The sequence below is a fragment of the Aptenodytes forsteri genome, unplaced genomic scaffold (genome assembly GCF_000699145.1).
Source record: "Aptenodytes forsteri isolate BGI_AS27 unplaced genomic scaffold, ASM69914v1 Scaffold242, whole genome shotgun sequence".
NCBI classification, from domain to species: Eukaryota; Metazoa; Chordata; class Aves; order Sphenisciformes; family Spheniscidae; genus Aptenodytes; species Aptenodytes forsteri.
Window position 1 is genome coordinate 1,321,021 of NW_008795253.1, and position 18,238 is coordinate 1,339,258.

The 18,238-nt window shown below is 35.3% G+C and overlaps 1 protein-coding gene across 1 annotated transcript in view; it reads left to right on the top strand.

Moving 5' to 3' along the window:
- The window catches only part of CPEB2 (cytoplasmic polyadenylation element binding protein 2), a 52,119-nt gene that overhangs the window by 23,081 nt on the left and 10,800 nt on the right, over positions 1-18,238 (top strand). Inside the window, exons 6-9 of the mRNA XM_019472014.1 lie at positions 1,262-1,312; positions 8,199-8,222; positions 12,048-12,218; positions 13,839-13,928. Of these exons, the coding sequence (XP_019327559.1) occupies positions 1,262-1,312; positions 8,199-8,222; positions 12,048-12,218; positions 13,839-13,928 (336 nt within the window). The remainder of the gene's footprint in view (positions 1-1,261; positions 1,313-8,198; positions 8,223-12,047; positions 12,219-13,838; positions 13,929-18,238) is intronic.

The following is an 18,238-nucleotide window of genomic DNA, read 5'->3' on the forward strand; positions in this document are numbered from 1 at the left end:
AAAAAGCGGGGGCGGGGGGGAACAGTGTATGATAGGAATTGTTAGACAACCTTAATATATGGATTGCTGATTTGGTTTTCTTTCCTTTTTTTCCGTTTTTTCCCAGTGCTTCTTTTTAGAAAGAGTGAGCCCTATTAGAGTATGACAGTGTCTTACTAATGCTTACTCACATCTTGCAAGCCAACTGCATATATATTCCCCTTTAAACCTGTGTGAGTTCTAAACATCCATTGCTTCCAGACTGGATTCTTCTTTATGTCTCCACAAACATTCTCATTTCCTCCAAAAGATGTTTAAGTTACAGTATTTTTTTTATATATGCTTATGGATTATAAGCAAGCAAGTATGTTTGAATAGCAAGATGGATGGAAATGTAGTTTTTTGCACATTAAAGCACACTTCTTCCAAACACAGCAGCTATTGTAAATGTCTCTCTAGGTCAGTGTGCACTACTGGTATGTTTGCAGCTTCCTGTAAACAGAAAACGTCTCTTTTAATAAAAAGGAATTTGTGGTGAACAGTCACTTCAGCTGTGCATTTTAAACCATTCATTTAACTATTAAAGTATAACATGCCACCAGTGTAGTAAAATTCAATACTTGAAAAATTCTAACATCAGGATATGAGGTTTTCATGTAATTTTTATTCAGTATAAAATGTTGAAAATGTTATCTATCATATTCTTCAATTCTGTTAATTCTGTAGATAAACCAGTACTCTAGTTTTGCCAGACTTACTGAAAAATATTACATACAATGGTTATATGTAATACACCAAGGTACAGTCATAAATCGGTTAATAAAATTTTAATGCCTTAATTCCTATTAACATGATTTTTCTTAAATTGGTTCAGTAGTGAATCACTAATCTGTAGAAATGCCACTCTGTTAAGCAATGTGCATAGTACAGTTATTCACAGTCACTATGAAAGAGAAGACTAAAGCAGTCAGCACTATTTCTGGGTGTCATGAAACAAAAAGTGGCTTTATCCTAATGGAGCTGATCCCAAAGCACATTGCAGATCTTATGACCAGAGAATTAAGGTTAAGAAGTCTGTTCTTGTCAGCTTTAACTTGGGTCAAGGATATTGTTGGTTAATGTGCTTGGAGTTAAATATTAGCTCTTTATTTCCCTTAGGCAAACTGGAAATATAGTTTATATTTAAATTCTAAGCAGTGATTTTTCATTATTTTTCCTAGCATAATAGCTAAAACCTCTGCATTTGTTTTGTTTTGTTCTTTGGTTTTTGTTTTCTTTTAAGGTCGCTTGAGTTATCCACATCCAGGGACTGACAATCTTCTGATGTTAAATGGTAAGTGCTAATCTTATAACAGTTTCTAATTATCTCTAGCTTAGCTTAAATCTGACATGTTGGTATAAAATTATACTATTATATTCTGTTATTGAATTACTTGCCTCTAGTCTTCAACACAGATGGGACTGTTGCCATTTTTCAGAGTTGAATGGCAAGAGCTAATCTTGCAACAGCCTTTCATTATATCTAGCTTATTTGAAATCTGAAGTGCTCGTAACGATGCACTATTCTTTTTTGTTCTCAAGCAAACCAGTGGTATGTTCTCCAAAGATCTGCTAGAAATCTATTAAACAGAAACAGGAATTAGAAAAATAAGAAGGCCAGAAAGGCATGTTTTTCTATCTTGTGTAAATAAAGGGTGAATAGATACTTTCTATTACACTTATGTGAAATAACATTTTATTTTTCTTGGGTTTTTTTGGAACTGGCTTTGTCAAATACGTTTCTAACTGCGAAATATGCTGAAGTTAGAGTTCATGTTCACGTTCCTCTCCCAGTAGGTCAAACTTCATGAACATCTGCTACTCAGTGAAGGCATGAACTTTAGCCTTTGTTCAAGGCTAAAGAAGGAAGCAGAGCTTGGTAATCCATCTAAGTCAATAATAAATCAGGGGTTTTGCACACAAATGTTTTCTACATTGGGAAAAATTAAAGCTATAATGCCACAGCTTCTCTGGATTAAAAAATGTGGAAGCTGTTGTACAGGAAGCAAGTACACTTTTGTCACTGACTTGATGGGTCTAAACGTTGCCATTAAAGACCTAATTATTAAAAAATACAGTCAAAATAGTTATTTCAGGTTTGTGGTTCTGTGGAGCTCTGTTTTTTGATTGCCTTACCCTTCTGCACATTTACGCTTGTGCAAATGGATATAAAATGTAAAAAATATCTAATTTCCCTTGTGTAACACTGAGTAAATGTTTAAAATTGCAAGGAAATTCAGGTTTATACCCAGTAAAGGAAAATATTGCACAACGGACATTTGAAGAATTAGGTCCTTTGGTATTGAACAGTTCTTTAAGATAATGGAGTATCTTGAAAAGTGAAAATAGCTACTTAACTATTGAAATAAAATTAGTGTTTAGCCCACACAGGCCATAATCCTGATCCCTGTACATTGAATATTGGTATGTTTGATGTTACAACATTTACAACAGTTAACTTTCTGTATCTAACTGCAACTGTAAGACCTATTCTGCAAGCTGGTTTCTTCAGGTGGTATATGTGCAGTTGTCGTTATCTGCTGATTTATAATGAAGTGTTAGATGGGAAGGTATTAAAAATTAAGCAATCTTATGAGCAACTGTGAAATACTGCAATGCAATCAGTGTAAGAAATTCGTATCATTTCAGTTCGTTTGTTTTAGTACTTAGAATGGTGACCTCTTTTTACAGTTTTGCGTGCTAAAAGAGCACGTGGGAAGAATTGTTGCTCTATGGAATATCTAGGAAAAAAGGTTTTTGCTATTATCACAGACATTGGAAAAATGCATCTCAGTGGTACCAGTCTATCCTGAAAACCTTACCACAGAGCTAGAATATGCACTGAAGAATAGCTTGTGTGTTATTAATGCTGGAGGGGTTTCCACTGTAGTTTGGAAGTTAGCACTTAATGTGACTGCTGTCCTCTTTAAAAGCCGCAATATTTTTTTCCACCTTCGATAGGTGAGATAAAAATAACAATTTGAGTATCTAAAGACAGGTGCTGCAACACCTAATTTTTAGGTGTGCCCTTTAGAATTTAATTCAGAGCCTTGGTTTAGACACCTAAGCTCTCTACTATGTACCTGGAGAGTCTGATGTACCCATCAGTGCAATCCAGTGCAATCACGTATACCGTTCAGAGCCACCTCAAGTTGGAGTGTCTGAACTGCAGCTCCTTACAGCTCGAGAACAGAAGCACTGGGAACAGCTTCTGGGAAGGTCCAGCTGCTCCGACTCTGTACAACCTTTCTTTCTTAGCAAGAATTGAGGGGCTTCCTCCAAATGTGCAGTAATGAGAAAACAGCTTGAACACTCGCTGATAAAGTTGTAGACTTGAGTTTCCTTTTCTGCTTAAGTGGATTCAAGCTAACATTTCCCTGTATCCCTGTAATTGGTGCCTTGGAGGGAGGAATAGGGAAGAGGAGAGCTGGTAATCCAGAGACTCACATTTGTCCCTTACTTTCTCAGTAAGTGTTGTAGTCTCTATGAGGAGGAGCAGGAATACCAGACTTCCATGAAAGAAAAGCACCAACGTTTTTAAGGATCCTGGGCCCATCTATGTGTGCACTAATACTTAACGCTAGATCATGACCCTCACTGGATTTTAGTTGGCTTTATGTTAGTGGACTGGTATCTCTGGATCCCAGAAAGGTTCTGACATGAGCCAGGCTGGAATTCCTCAAACCTTTTAAGACTAAGCACTTTAGATAAAACTTACTTTTAGCTAGTTTTTCCTCTTCTTAAATGATAGATCTTTTCCAGCTCATTTGAAGTGTACTTACTGAACTGTACCTAATATTAATATTTACAGTTTTCATTATTTAAATTAATGAACTGAACCAAAGGAAAGCTGATTTATGTGTTTTAATAAATTAGATATCTGATAATTATATATCTGTTTCAGCTCAAGCTGTAAAAAAAGCAATGCATTTTTAATGACTGCTATCTCTCCAAAGTCAAAAAGATACTTTGGAATGGGTTTACCTGAGTACATCTTTAATTGTCGACTTAGAACCTTTCTGTAGCAAGTAATAATGCAAGAGTCCAATTTGTTGGGGTGTAGGGTGGATTTTTCCCCCATTATAGGGTTCACTCCCTTTTATACTTTTAATACATTGAATTTTTTTAATGGCTAATTAAAAAAAAATTAAAATTAGACTTTCCATCTTTAAGATACTATAGCTGGTTGGGCTTCTAAAAAAAGGTGCTTTACTTCAAACAGAAGCTATTAAACTTCCTATACAGGAATTGCTAAATGAGTTTCTGTAGTCTGTTAGGCATGCCAAACTTGAATTGTCGTAACAGTCTCTTTCAGCCTTAAAATCTAAAGATGTGATTTCTAAAGAAATCTTAATAGAATTTAGGCACCCAAATCCAATAGAATAAAATGAGGATTAGGCACCTACCTCCTTTAGTCCAGACTCTTGGGAAATTTTTGCCATAATTGTTTATGGATTTTTTTAAAAGACAAATAGGTATTAATGAAAAAGGCTTCATTACTTCACTGTCCCCATTTGATCATTAAATCAGGAATGTTAGTGGCAAATAGTATTTTCTCTTACTTTCTATCATAAATTTTGTAGTTATCTTTAAATATAGGAAGCTTGCCTAGTAGTTTTTCCTGTTATACAACATAATATTTTTAATTCAGCTCAGTCATTCAGTTGAGTTATTTAAATATGTACTTATTTGATCTCTGGTATATATTTGAAATACATGTCTGAATAAAATAGAAATTATACATTTACTCTCTGTGTGATAGCATTGCTCACATAATGTACAAAGTTAGATTTATATTGTCTTGCTGTTAGATAAACATGCACAAAAAGTATATTTCTGTCTCATATTTCTATCTCTGAGCTGATTTAAGTTGCAGAAAGGGGGGTATTAATTTTTTTTACAGGTTTAAGCCTTATTAGTATGCAACTTCAAGAATATAGAAACAGAAGGTTTTAACTATAAGGGAATGTCTTTGTTGTATATTCAGCACTCTTAATGTTGGAAGGTTCCAACATTATTGGACTTTGTTGTACTTCTTGCATGTGTTGCCTAACTTACATTTTCTAGAATGAAAGTGTAACTCTTGTACTTTCTCACTCATTTGAAATCTTTCAGAGTTTTTGGCTAATTAAGATAGCCAGCTTTATAGACTAAAAGATACAAAAAATATTTCTGTATGACTTAATCTTTGAACAAGTTCAGGAAGGCTGGAAGGAAGAAGTTTAATATCTCCTTTTTTGTTGTTGTAATGCAATTATTTCTAAACATATGTGCTAATTATGTAGATATATACATTAAATACATATATAAGAACTATATAGTTAAATCTCTAATTAAATATATATAATGTGTATATTTATAGAGACCACATGCTCTGTAAGCACATGTGCTCTGAAAGGTGTAAAACATTATGTACATGTTATTTTAATAAATACAGAAATATTTCTGATTGAATTTAATATCCTCAGAAAGAAGAATCTCATTGCTTACAATGTACTAAAAGTTTGATTCCGTGGAACTGTTTTCACAAGTAGTATCTGGCATTTGAAAGAAAGGGTTTATATGTATATGTAATGTGGAGAGATTAAAATACTGAAGTTTCATGAAGATAGGATACGTTTGCTTTAACATCATATTTTTAGTAACAGTAAGACTTTGTACTTACTGTTATTAAAACAACTTACCTATAATATAACCACTGTGGTCTTAAAGTCTGGCTAAAAATAGGAAAAAATAACGAGTTTTGCAAAATCATACATTTTGATGTTAATGATCACATTTATTGCAGCAGTGCCTACAGATTGTCTAAGAATGGGATTGCATTTTTCTAGACGCAAAGTGGCAGAAAATCCCTGCCGAAACTAGTTTGCAATCTAAATGGACAAGACAGATCAATATCAGGGAAGGGGGTTTGCCATACAAGTAAAGTAAATAATGTGACAACATCAAGTACAGTTATTTTCCCATTTTCACTGATTTCATTGTTTTGCTGAAGCAAAGAATACACAGGTAGCTTTGGTACATCATTGTAATTTCCATAGATATAAAATACTGCAGCAACTACCCTTTTAAGTTGAATTGCATTGGGGTTTTTTTAGCATATTGATAATCCTTTTGTGTTTCTCCTTTAAAATTACTGTTGTCTATTTTTAAAAGCACAAAGAAAAACAGTTCAGGTGTTCTGTAACAAAATAACTTTATGCATATCATCTTGTCTTAACTGTGAAAATATAGGAAAATAGCTGAGCTGGTTTGGTGGGCAGAAAGGAGTAGAAGTAGAAATTACTAAGGCTTGTGCCAAAAGGTGGTTATTAATATGTATTTGTATATTATTCTTTGAGAGAGAACATTGCACTGCAGTCATTGCTATGGATGTGATGCATTGAATTTTCCCTGGTTACTCTAGTTTTATTTGTGGAAGAAAAAAAAAAAGGCGTACAGGGGGTTAGACGAGGGCTTAGTGACGCTACTGCTAATGCTATGTGGGAGTCACTTTGGCCAAGAGTCAGGAAAGATTCGTACATGCTGCAACACTGACATAGAACTGCATGTCTTATAAGTGCTTGACTTGAGAGGAAAACAAGTCTGAAGTTCAGCATTAGTCTCACCGTGCAGCAGCAACTAATGGGAGGACTAACCACACAGAAGAATATGTGATGTTTTGTGGATTCTATTTTGATGTGGGAAATACGAGTTTTAGGTGTTTCCACTTGGTTAGATACACAAGTCTCTTTCAGAAAGTGGGCTTTTCTGTTTTGGCTTACTAGTAAAAAGTTGGAGGATCTGAAAAACTTTAAGCAAAAAGACTGTTCTCATCAATAGTAATTCTTTCAGATGAAAGAAAATAAATTTGAAAGTGAATTCAATGCAAGCTGGATAGAAATATGATGACTGTGTAACAAATCAACAGTTTTAAGGGAGAAAAAACAAGGAGAGAGATTTTCAGAATTCCATAAGCAATCCACTGAATCCTGGTAGGGATCAAGATAACAAAGAAAAAAAAATACTATACTTGCTAAAAATTTTGAAAAACCCCGAGCAAATGGGAGGTACCACGATATAAGTATTCAATAATACAAAACAGAACAGTGAATGACATTCACGAATCATCGAGTTTGAGACTGCATGTATTTCAATGTCCCGGCACCACAGTTGCTTTTTGGGAGAGATGTATGTATGGAGTCCTAGTAAAATCAAAACAGTAATGCCGAGACACAGTAATCTTTGTTCATAAATGTTGCTATAACATCATGGTTTATAGTAATGTTTTCTATTTGGATATTTAACTACAATGCTGTAATGATTAATCTTTCTCAGATACAAAGTCGGTGAAACAGGAATTGAAAATACTTTGTGGAAACATAACTAAGAAATTACATGCAGCTTAATAGTTTTTGTATTAGTAATCTGTCTATTTTTAGTTTCCTAGCCTTCAGGCAGAGAAGCAATCAGGATGGTCTTCTGAACTGTAGCTATAAGCGTGATCTCTTTAAGAATCTTGCAAAACTCAAAAGTTAGGAAAATCTTGGATTTACTTGCAGTCTGTCAGAAATTGTTGCTTTGCCTTTGTGCAGTGTTTTTGATACAATGCTATTTCTTGTGACTTGTGCCCTGATTTTGTTTGCTACCACAAGGAGTCTTTTGTTTCAAACAAAACCTTGCGGTTAATTTTCTGCTAGGTCTTTTCATGAAAAAGGAAGGTCACAGCTTATAGCATTTGTATTGTCACTGCAAAGGACTGTACAAACTGTTCCATGGACCAGGATGTTTCTGCGATTCATTTAACGCTTGCTACATGCTTTTTAAAGTAATATTTTCCTTTTTACAATTTCAGTACCCTGTGTGTTATTTAGACACTTAGGTAAGATAGGAATCACATTTGTGAGGATGAATTACAAAGTTACCATAATTTATGCATCCGTAATTAACATGAAGTTAAGATCAAGTATAAAGACACATTCTTTACAGCTGGTGCTAACGTCAATTTAGTAATAAAATAGTATGGTATTTAAGTGAGACTTTAGTTTAATGCATTCTCATCTACAATTACCACTAGCAAGTACCGATGCAGATTTTTACTTACTGCTTACCCACATAGTTCTTTGTATCTTAAATATTTTAATATGTGGGCATGATACAGTTATTTGACATTTTACAATTTGTCCTTTGTTTGCATGCAGCGAGGAGTTATGGGCGAAGACGAGGTAATTCACTTCTGTTTGTTACAGTACAATTAATTCTGATTGAGCTGTTACTGATCATTACTATTAATTAATTCAGATTGTTGATTATAAATGCTTATCTGCATGTTGTCTTAGTTTGGGGAAGATGGAGGGTGTGAGGGAAGGAGGGGTGCAGTCTGGATTGTTATGATCATTAATCTCTTTTTAGAGTTTGAATTACAAATCCTTTAATCAGTTAAAACACGGTAGTTCTAATCATAATTTAGTTCATGCTAATGGCTACTGCTTGCAGTCATTGCCCCCTTTAAAAGTATACAGTTTGCTAGTTGTTCTAACTCTTCTTTTGCTTCTGTAGAAGTGATAGTGTACAGAGTAGAAACTAAAAGCCTTTCATGAACTTAGCAAGAAATCTAGTAGACAACTCTTAGAAATAGTAAACAGATTTTCGTCGTATAAGCCAATATATGCTCACTGACCTTGGAAAAGCTATAGTGATTTAACTATGTGAGGATGTGACCTGCGGTTGTTAGAAAGACCATGTAAAGCGTGCAGCAAAAACATCAAGATCTTTGATAGCTTCCAGTATTCACAACATACACATAAGTTCATGTGTCTCTCTCTTGATCTCTGCATTGGTTCATAACTGATTGCTTGGTAGCCCTAATGTCGAGTGGAATGATGATCTAGATCATGGTCAATGTATGTAACAGTACAATCGTGTTTCGACAGTTCCTGGCAGATTCTGCTTTATTCTTTTCACTGTCGTAAACCAAAAAGAAGCAAGTTTAAAAGGGCTTATCCTTTTAGTTCACAGTCATCGGGAGAAATGTGAAAGCCTAGCAAATGACCTTTTCGCTCTCTTCATTTGAGAGACATTTAAAAGTGAAGAGGAGGGAGAAGAAAGAATTAGGAGTCATATAGAGCATGTTACTCTAAATGTGTTAATCCATTGTCCTCTATGTCATCTTAGCTCTCTGAGGAGCTACAGTGCTTTTGGCAAACCTTTACCCATATTAAACTAAAACTGATCTCTCTGGTATCACTTCAGAACATGTTCTGATGGTTTAATTTATACTGGGAAGAGAGCCTTAGATTCTCGTTGTTCTTAGATTTTTAACATTGGTCTGTGGGTAAAAAATAAATTATTCTGAGCATTATTCTTTGATTATTTTTTCCCCCCTATATACTTGTGTATATTGTAAGTCGGAATTGTCTAAGAAGTACTTTTAGAAAAACACAAAAACATAATTTTCATGGTCCAAAGAGACACCTTCCTTAAGTATAAATTGTGTGTTGTTTTTTAAAAAACAGAACAAAAACTCACACACACACACACACACTTAAATGCTTTTGTGGCAATATTCTAATGCCAACAAGTTTATTGTAATTGGCATGTTTTTAAGTCACTTAAGTTTCTTTTTTCCTGCAGTATAGAGACTTGCAGAGGTAAAGATCAAATCTATGTGCTTTTTATAAAGATTACCAGCTAAATTACAGTCATTTTAGGTTTAAGATGTTAAGAATAACTCTCATATATTAGTGAAAATTCTTAAAATTTCCACTTTTGCCGTTTCCTGCAAGTTCCTCCAACTTGAGTCTTACTTCTTCCTTTCGCCACTTTTTCCTTTCTCTGTCACTATAACAGCTCCATCTTCTCCATCGTTCATATCAGTAATTCAGAAATCCGTTGGTATATCCCCCTTTCTTGATTGTGTAACTAAATCTTGCCACTTCTTCGTATACATCTTTAACATCTGATCATTCTTATTAGTCTTCATAACTGAAACTCATATCCACATTACTCAGCTGCTGCAGTCTTCGTAGCATGATCTTGCTCCTCTTATGTCTAAATAGATGATTTACAAGAAGAATCTGCCTGACTGCTTCCTCCAACTGTGTCAACTTTCTGTTTCTCCCTTGCTTCCTCACTTTTCTGCCCCATTGAGCACCAGCTACATGCTTCCACTTTTAAAGGCACTCTACCGATCTGTTATCTAGCAGTTGAATGCATGCTTATGATAGCGAGCAAGGATGCCGTCACTTCCTCCCCACTAGTCATATTCTCAAACACGCATATCACCATTCTTAATGGAAACTAGGAGCCTGCTACAGCTTTCTGCACTTGCTCTACTCCTCTCTATCGGATGCCTACTTAAGATGTAACTGTGAAATGCCACCATAAAGATATTGTAGTTACAGTTACTTAGTACAGTCCTGTGGTCCTGCTTTTAGTTTGTGATCCTCGTGACGTTTTATTATGTTTGGTTGTTTTCTATCGTCTTGTGTTTTCATTCGGTATTTTTGATGTACTATATTTTTATTATGGATTTAGATACCAAATCAGGGTCATTAGGCATTACCACAACATAGGTCATTGGTCATGATGTTTGCTGTCTGTTCTCCAGCCTTGTCTTTAAGCACTTGATTCTCAGGCGGTCTTCTGGAAGTGAATGGCTTTCATACTGCTTTCTCCCCTAGCTGATCAGCACAATGTCTGCAGGTGTTCCCACGGGGCCTTCCTGGTAGTTCCCCTGAGAGGGGATAAAAGTTACAGACTGCAGTATTGCTCACAGCTAAGGTACTGCAGACTCAGCTATCAGGGACCTACTGCTCCTGCATATGGATTTGCAGTGGGTGAATCTGGAAGAAGTTGGCTATTTGAGATGGAAAATTAACTTGCTTCCCAAAAGTGCACTAGGTTGTTTTTTGCTTTTGTTTGCTCACTTGTTTTTGGAAAGCAGTTGAGTTAATTAATAATTATTTAAAAAATGAGTGAGAGAGAAACAGGAAAATTACACTTCAGAAATGGTGATGTGGGGTATTTATTTTGCTTCACAAAAGTGTTTCTTTTGGGGCTTTTTGCAGTTAAAAGACTGACTTCTGAACTTGAAACTGTCATTAATCTTTATGTTGCTAACCTAAAGCAGTGAAAGTTTGAATAAACTAAGATGCATATCTGGCCTTCCGAGGCTTTTTGTTTTGGAGTTCTCTAAAATTTGTAAATATGAAATAGGGGGGAAATAAGTGGGACAGATTTACCGTGTTTTCACTCCCTCCTGTCACCTATACATCTGTTTTGATAGTTTGCATTTGCAAAGCCATCCTGTGAACTTCTCAGATTTTACACTTGCTTTTCCAGGGTAACTCTAATCTTACTGCAGATTGCTATGTTTTAGGAACCACCACAAGGCTTCCCTCCAAAACTGTGGTAAATTTGAGAGCGAGAAGGATAAATCAGCACTGTGATTCATTTTCAAGTGTTACATTTTGCACATTTATTAAAATTCTCTTTTGCTTTTTTAGAAATTAAATCTGTTCTTACATTATCAGCATCAGATACCTTTAAAAGAGAAGAGAAAACATACCTGTTTGAAACTTCTGTGTACATGATTTTTCTGTTTCCCTCTGTTCAATTAAAGTGTAAGATTTTTAGGCATGCAGTAGTCATTCAGGTGATGGAAGTTATCAGTTTAACTTGAAGCTGAACCAGAGGTAGACTAATGAAACTCACTTAAGCAGCCCTTAATATGATCTTTTCATAAATAAGACCCTTTATTTAAAAACAAATTACTACTTTCCTACTAGATGCAGTAGAGTAGCTGCAATATAATGTAGCATGAAGTATTATGCTTACAGTGATGTCAGCTTGCAATCTTCAATTTCATTTTTGAAGTTTAATACATTTTTCATTTTCTTAATTTTTCTTTAAACTAATGTGTACTCTTCTAATATCTTGGTATTTTCATTTTTACTTTCCAGACTGCTATTCCCCCATTCCCTAAAATTACATGACCATGTACTGCCATAAAATTATTTTAATGTATATTATTATCTTTTCTTTTTAAGGCCGTTCTTCCCTCTTCCCAATAGATGATGGTTTGCTGGACGATGGTCATAGTGATCAAGTTGGAGTCTTGAATTCACCTACCTGCTATTCAGCTCATCAGAATGGAGAACGAATTGAGCGTTTTTCTCGGAAAGTGTTTGTTGGAGGTCTTCCACCAGACATTGATGAAGGTGAGCTGCCTGAAAACTAAGCAAACTAAGTTTGGAGGGAGAGAGAAAGAGAGATTTTGAAAAACCTAAATGAAGTAGTAGAAAAAATCCAACCAGCAAAATAATATTGTGGTGTTAAAGGGTACAACTATATATATTTTTAATGAGAGTTGATGGATATGTTGAGCTTAATACCATTTGATGTCATCCATCTCTTTTGGTTTTGAAATGGTTCAGTTGTCTCTGGTTCTGCACTTGCAGATTGTAGAGTTGTAGATGCCTGGAATTTGTGCCTCTGCTTACCTTGCATATTCCTTTCAAATACATCTTAGCCCTTCATAGTGTCCTCTATCTGTGCCTGCTTTATTCTCTATTCATAGAAAACTTCTATTAGTAATTGAATTTCAAATTCTATTTTACTATTACCTGAAGATCTCAGAAGTGGTTTAGAAAGGTTAATATTATTCCTGTTCATAAATAGAGAAACTAAGGCAGAGGAAGGTCAAGTGGCAGAGAACTCTGTGATGCATTGAACATAGAATGTACCACAGAAGCTCAGATTGTTATGTGATGCAGTTGGAATTGCTTTGTACAATAGTACTGATTTGAAGTAATCGTGCTGTTTAATATTAGGTTTCTCCTGTGTAGGTAAATGTAAATTACATGCTAGCTTTGTAATGTAAACAGAAGTCCCTTTACAAGGTTCATTGTAATCCTAGAGTAACTTGCAAACCAAATAAGCTGACTGTGGTTAATTAACTTTCAGACATGGAAAGACCATATTTTGGTTTCATCTTCATTGTGATGCTCTCCTGCAATGTACTGAGATTTATTTTAATATACTTCAGCCTTTTTTGATGCACTTTAGCTTCTAATTCAAATGTGCACTGTTGCCTTTAATACAAATGCTAAACAAAGACACATGGAAATGTATTTTCTTTCTTTCCTGCCTGTTTATATGCTGATGGCAGGATGCGACTGAAAGAAATGGAGCATATTTGTGTTTGATGAGTTACTGCTCTTGTAGAGTTTAGAGTGGTTTAATTTTTACCTTGTGGCCAAGGTTCTTCCAGTCAATGACAGGAAGGAGTGGCTGGGATAGAAAGACGTCACAAAGTTGTGCAGGGGGCATAGTAGATCTTGCAACAGGACTATTCATGGTTACGTTAGAAGCACCTCTAAACGGGCAGTTTTAAGTTTCTGTGCCTGATCTGCGCATGGTATCTCCTGGAAACTGCTAGCGTGCTCATTGTGGTGGTACTTATTATATGAGTTTCTACCTACAACGCTCTGAAATGTACATCACTAAACAGTAAATTTTTTCGATTGCATTCAAACCAGATTCTGAATGTAAGGAAGTACCACACCAGTTTTCACCACTGCCTTTAGTTGCCCATATGCTTCTGTTATTAAGCAATAAAAAACAAACATAAGCTTAAAAACATCAGAAATATATTGCGTAAATATTAACACTTTGGAAGATGTGTCTGTTTAAGTTTTTTTGTTCATGAAAGTTGGAAAATTTTTTCCTTTTTTCCATGAAATGTCAACCTTTGCTAGAAACAAAGATCTTTGCTTGATAGTACTTTTTCATTGAGTTATGTCATTTATTTTAATTGCAACTATTATACCTGTTTCTAGATGAAATTACTGCTAGCTTCAGACGATTTGGGCCTTTGGTAGTAGACTGGCCTCACAAAGCAGAAAGCAAGTCCTATTTTCCACCAAAAGGTAAGAGAGTTGGAAGGTTTTGACCTGTCGCTGAGTGCAAATCGTACTCTGGGAAACTGTCTCATCTTTTTCCAAAGGGTGTAATTTACAATCCCTGTGAACAGTTAATTCTACAGTTTCAGTGCAGGTTCAGGCATGGTTCCTTTACATACCAAGTCTAAAACCCGAGAGTGTTGTTTTAGTCTTGTGCCTGGTTCAGTGCTGGACTCCTGAAGGATCTTCCGTATTCTGATTTCCCATATATCAGATCAGCGTTATATAGTTGTATGTGTCATTAATCCTAAGTTCTGTATTTGCATTTCTATCCAGTTTCCAAAACTGAAATTTGGTCAGATTTTTAAGACTAAATATTAGATAAAAATTTTCATAGGAAGTTACAGGCAGGATTCAGAAGGATGCATTTGGGTATCTGATCAAGATAATCAATGTTATGTTTATTTCAGTTTTAGGATGTGAACTTCTATTGAAGCACTAATTATCTTTTTTGATAAATGATTAAATATTGATTTTTAACTATTTCTAGTGTTGCTGTTAGACTAGATTTTTTAATATCACTTACAAAGTGTTGGAAAAGCCATTCTGTACATTAAATAATTAAATTATGTAGCATATCTCTGCACATGTACAATCATGTATTGGCACATATAAAATAAACGCAAAAATCTGATCCGGATATGAAAGCAATGCAGAGATTATTCATTTTGTAGAAAATGCAGCAATTCATTCCTTCCCTGGAAGTGACAAATGTAGGTATAGTGCCTTTATAAACTGATTCTTCATTCATTTATCTGACCATCTATGCTGGGGAAAAGACAGGATTATTATCCCAGACGGGTCCTCTAAAGAGTGGGAAATGGAATTGAAAGTATTTTGAATAGTATTTATGAACACTACATGGAAATTCTAAGACAAACAAAGAGACTTTGGCTTTTTTGATTGTCAGCCTGATACACAAAGCTACTGTCAAGTTAAATTTGATAATCCTGAGGAGTGCATCTCTCTTCATAAAGTACCAAGAGAAATTCTTGAGGAACTCTTTGAGGAAGATGCATCTCATAGAGACTGTGATGAATATATAGAGGAGGGAAGATGTAATATATTCTTACCTGAAAGGAATGGATTCTGGCATTCATTTCCAAGGAGATAGTCCTGTCTCAGCATATGAACATCTTAAGGATGTATTTCCAGACTTCCTCATTTAATAAAGCTTTTTGATATAGTTGGAATATTTATAATTACCACAGTAAAAAAAAAAACCAAACTGTATTGTAAGCAGAGCTTCTTAAAAGCAGACAGTACAAATAGAAGAACTGCAATCTGTTGATCTAATTAATTTGGGACACACTTGCAAACTAAGGGTTGATTTCCCATGATTAACTGATCCTTATTTGAAATTTAATAGCACTTACTGTTCTTCAATCTTAAAACTTTATTCTCAGTTTACTACATTATTCAATATTGTTTTGTAATGTAGCCTAACACATTTGAAATACAGTGTAGGTTTCTCTTTGTAGATACTCTGGAAATACAGCTTCCTATTAAGTGTGGAATATTACTGTGTTTATATCTGGGTTTTTTCAGTGCAATAGATATGGCCCATGATTATTTTGTAGAAGAATTTCTTAAAAATTTGTCTTTCTTAAGCTTTACATGTACAGACAGGAACCATGTATACATATATTTAATAAGATGTCTGAAACTGCTAAAGATAGGCTAAATACTAAGAAAGCTTTGGGATTGATCAGTAATTAGCAATTTAGAAATATATACTATATTAGCCCAAGGAGGTTTTTTTTTTTTACTTTTAATCTCCAGTTTCTAATTTGTTACTCCACATGGAGTCAATTCAGTGTATATATTTTTGTTTGTTCAGTCTCATTAGAGATTTGACATAGTATTACTTTCCAAAGACATCTTAGAATTATCCAGTTCTGGACTGATTTACGCAATCGTCTTCTCTGTGGTGAAGACATACAGCCTGCTTTTTTTTTTTTTTTTTTTATTCTTGTTCAGTTTTCCAGGCTGTGGTTCCTTCCAGGCTCTCTGCTTACAGAAGGTCCTGAGGGAAGGCCAAACTCATAATAAGTATTTCCTTGCTTGAAGAAATGCAAAAAGTGTCCTGATCCATCAAGTCTGGCTGCCTCCTGAGAAACACTAACCGCTTGTTCTTAGCTAATTACATTTTGTATTGGTTCACCACAAAATTAGGCCCAAAGAAAACAGGAATTTTAAAAACTTCACACTAATCTTATGAGGAAACTCTGTTCTGAAGCGGAAAAAAATTATTCTGTTGAGATCAAAGTACAAAGTCTGTAAGTGATCTGCCAACTGTAATGGAGAATTCTTTCCTTTCTGACTTGCCGCTGTTTATCATAACTCCTGTTATTATGTAGTTGGCAAATATACTTATTTATGAAACAATACACATGTCCAAAGCAACTTGCTGAGGTGAGGACTCCTTCTTATGATAACGAAGCTCTCAAAGAAATGGTGCCAGGAGGATATGCAAATCCAAAGAAGGCCTTTCAAAATATGCCCAGTTGTTTGTGTGCTCTGTACTATTTATAGTCTGTATCAAACGGGATAATCTGATTTAAACAGGACAGTATCCCCAGCCTTTTCTAATTGTCTGGGTGTTTGTGTTGCCTTCTATCACGGCAGCTGTGCAGTAGCTTAGTTTATTCAAGGTTCTTAACTGCTAATTTAGAACTGACTGAAAAAATTAGGTTGAAAATGTTCTGTTTCTAGCTTAAGAAGCAAAACCCCAGGTCCATCCAAGTTCTATTTAACTCGTTACCAGCTTATTTGATCACACTGGGTAGGATTGAAACTCTGGATTCAGGCAAGTAACTGTAGGTGGCTTCATGTGTGATTAGTGTCTAAGCTTCCTTTAATCAATAGGAATCTGGCCAATACAGTCAGTGGAGTATAGAAGGCTATTCACGTCACTGTAATGTAAGCACATTGAGCTTGATTCATGTACCCAAACCGAGGATATCTAAAAGATCTACACAAGTCTCGCAAATGTGGCGTGGCACCTGTTGAAGCCCCATACCATTCTGGAGCACCAGCTGAAGGTTAGGCAAAGTCCTATAGAGGATAAATGGTGCTGGACACCTCCGTGTCCCGCTTGGTCGGCTGAGTAACTGTCCAGTCACCACTGACTACATTAACTGGACCTCTGTACTACAGTAGGAGCTTAAACCCAGTCACTGCAGAAATACAGAAATAGGTGTTTGGATCTTGAAGTGAATTCTGCTACCCCATACTCAAAAGTGTCTCAGCTAATAGCTACATGACAATTGTATCAGCCTGCTTTTTTTCACTTCAAGTGTATTTTGGAGTTAATTCTCCATCAAAGATGACTAAACTCAACAAGTGAAATATTTATGTTTTAAAGATTAAATTTAATTAATATGGTGATGAGATCTCTTTAAAGAGGAATAGATTAAATGTTGTGTGTCCTTCCCAAATGTGAATTATTCCCATCATCAAATGTAGATCCATTGTCTGTAATAACCTGCAGTTTACACTGATTCTTTCTGATTTAAGCTAAGGCGCAGCATTCTGTGGGCAAGAATTGCACTGCACTGAGGCCATTTAGTCTCCTCTGGGGAGAGTCTGTCAGGACAGTAGAGGAATCAACCCCAAAACGAAATACACCTGTACTGACTGGCGTGGAGAGTGCCATGCTGACTTGCACTGATTTTCTTGACTTCTCTAAGCCACTAGCAATAGGAGTTAACTGGAGTTTGAGAGAACTTAAAGCTGCTCTCTGATTTCTACACAGAGTATGCATAGCAGAAGCAGCGTCCTTTCTCCTTCTGGTAAACTTCCATATTACTATGAAATAAAGAAATTACACGTTGCTCAGAAAATTGTGTTAGCTACCAGTGTGAATCTACTCTAGAATACTTTGCTTTTGATTCGTCCTTTTTGTAATAAATACAAAAAATGAAAAGGTTTAATTTGGTAATACAGCTAGGACTCTTCAAGCTTATCTGATAGGCTTTCTGTTTCCAGTGCTGACCCAATACGTTAAAAAGAAAAAAAATATTTCATTTCTTGGTCTTGTTTCATTAAGAGAGATGTCAGCTCAGAGTAAGGATGACTGTAACCAGTGCAGTATCTTTAGATATCAGGGAATGTAGTTCTAAAGCCAATTACCATCTCCAGAAAGATTTGTTTATTATTTGCGGTAATTTTCTGAGGGCAAGTATTATGAAAGTCACCCACACTGGTTGCCTTTGAAAATAGGAGTATTAGTAATAGTTCCAGTGTTATGCAGAGGAATTCAGTCAAGCGATAAA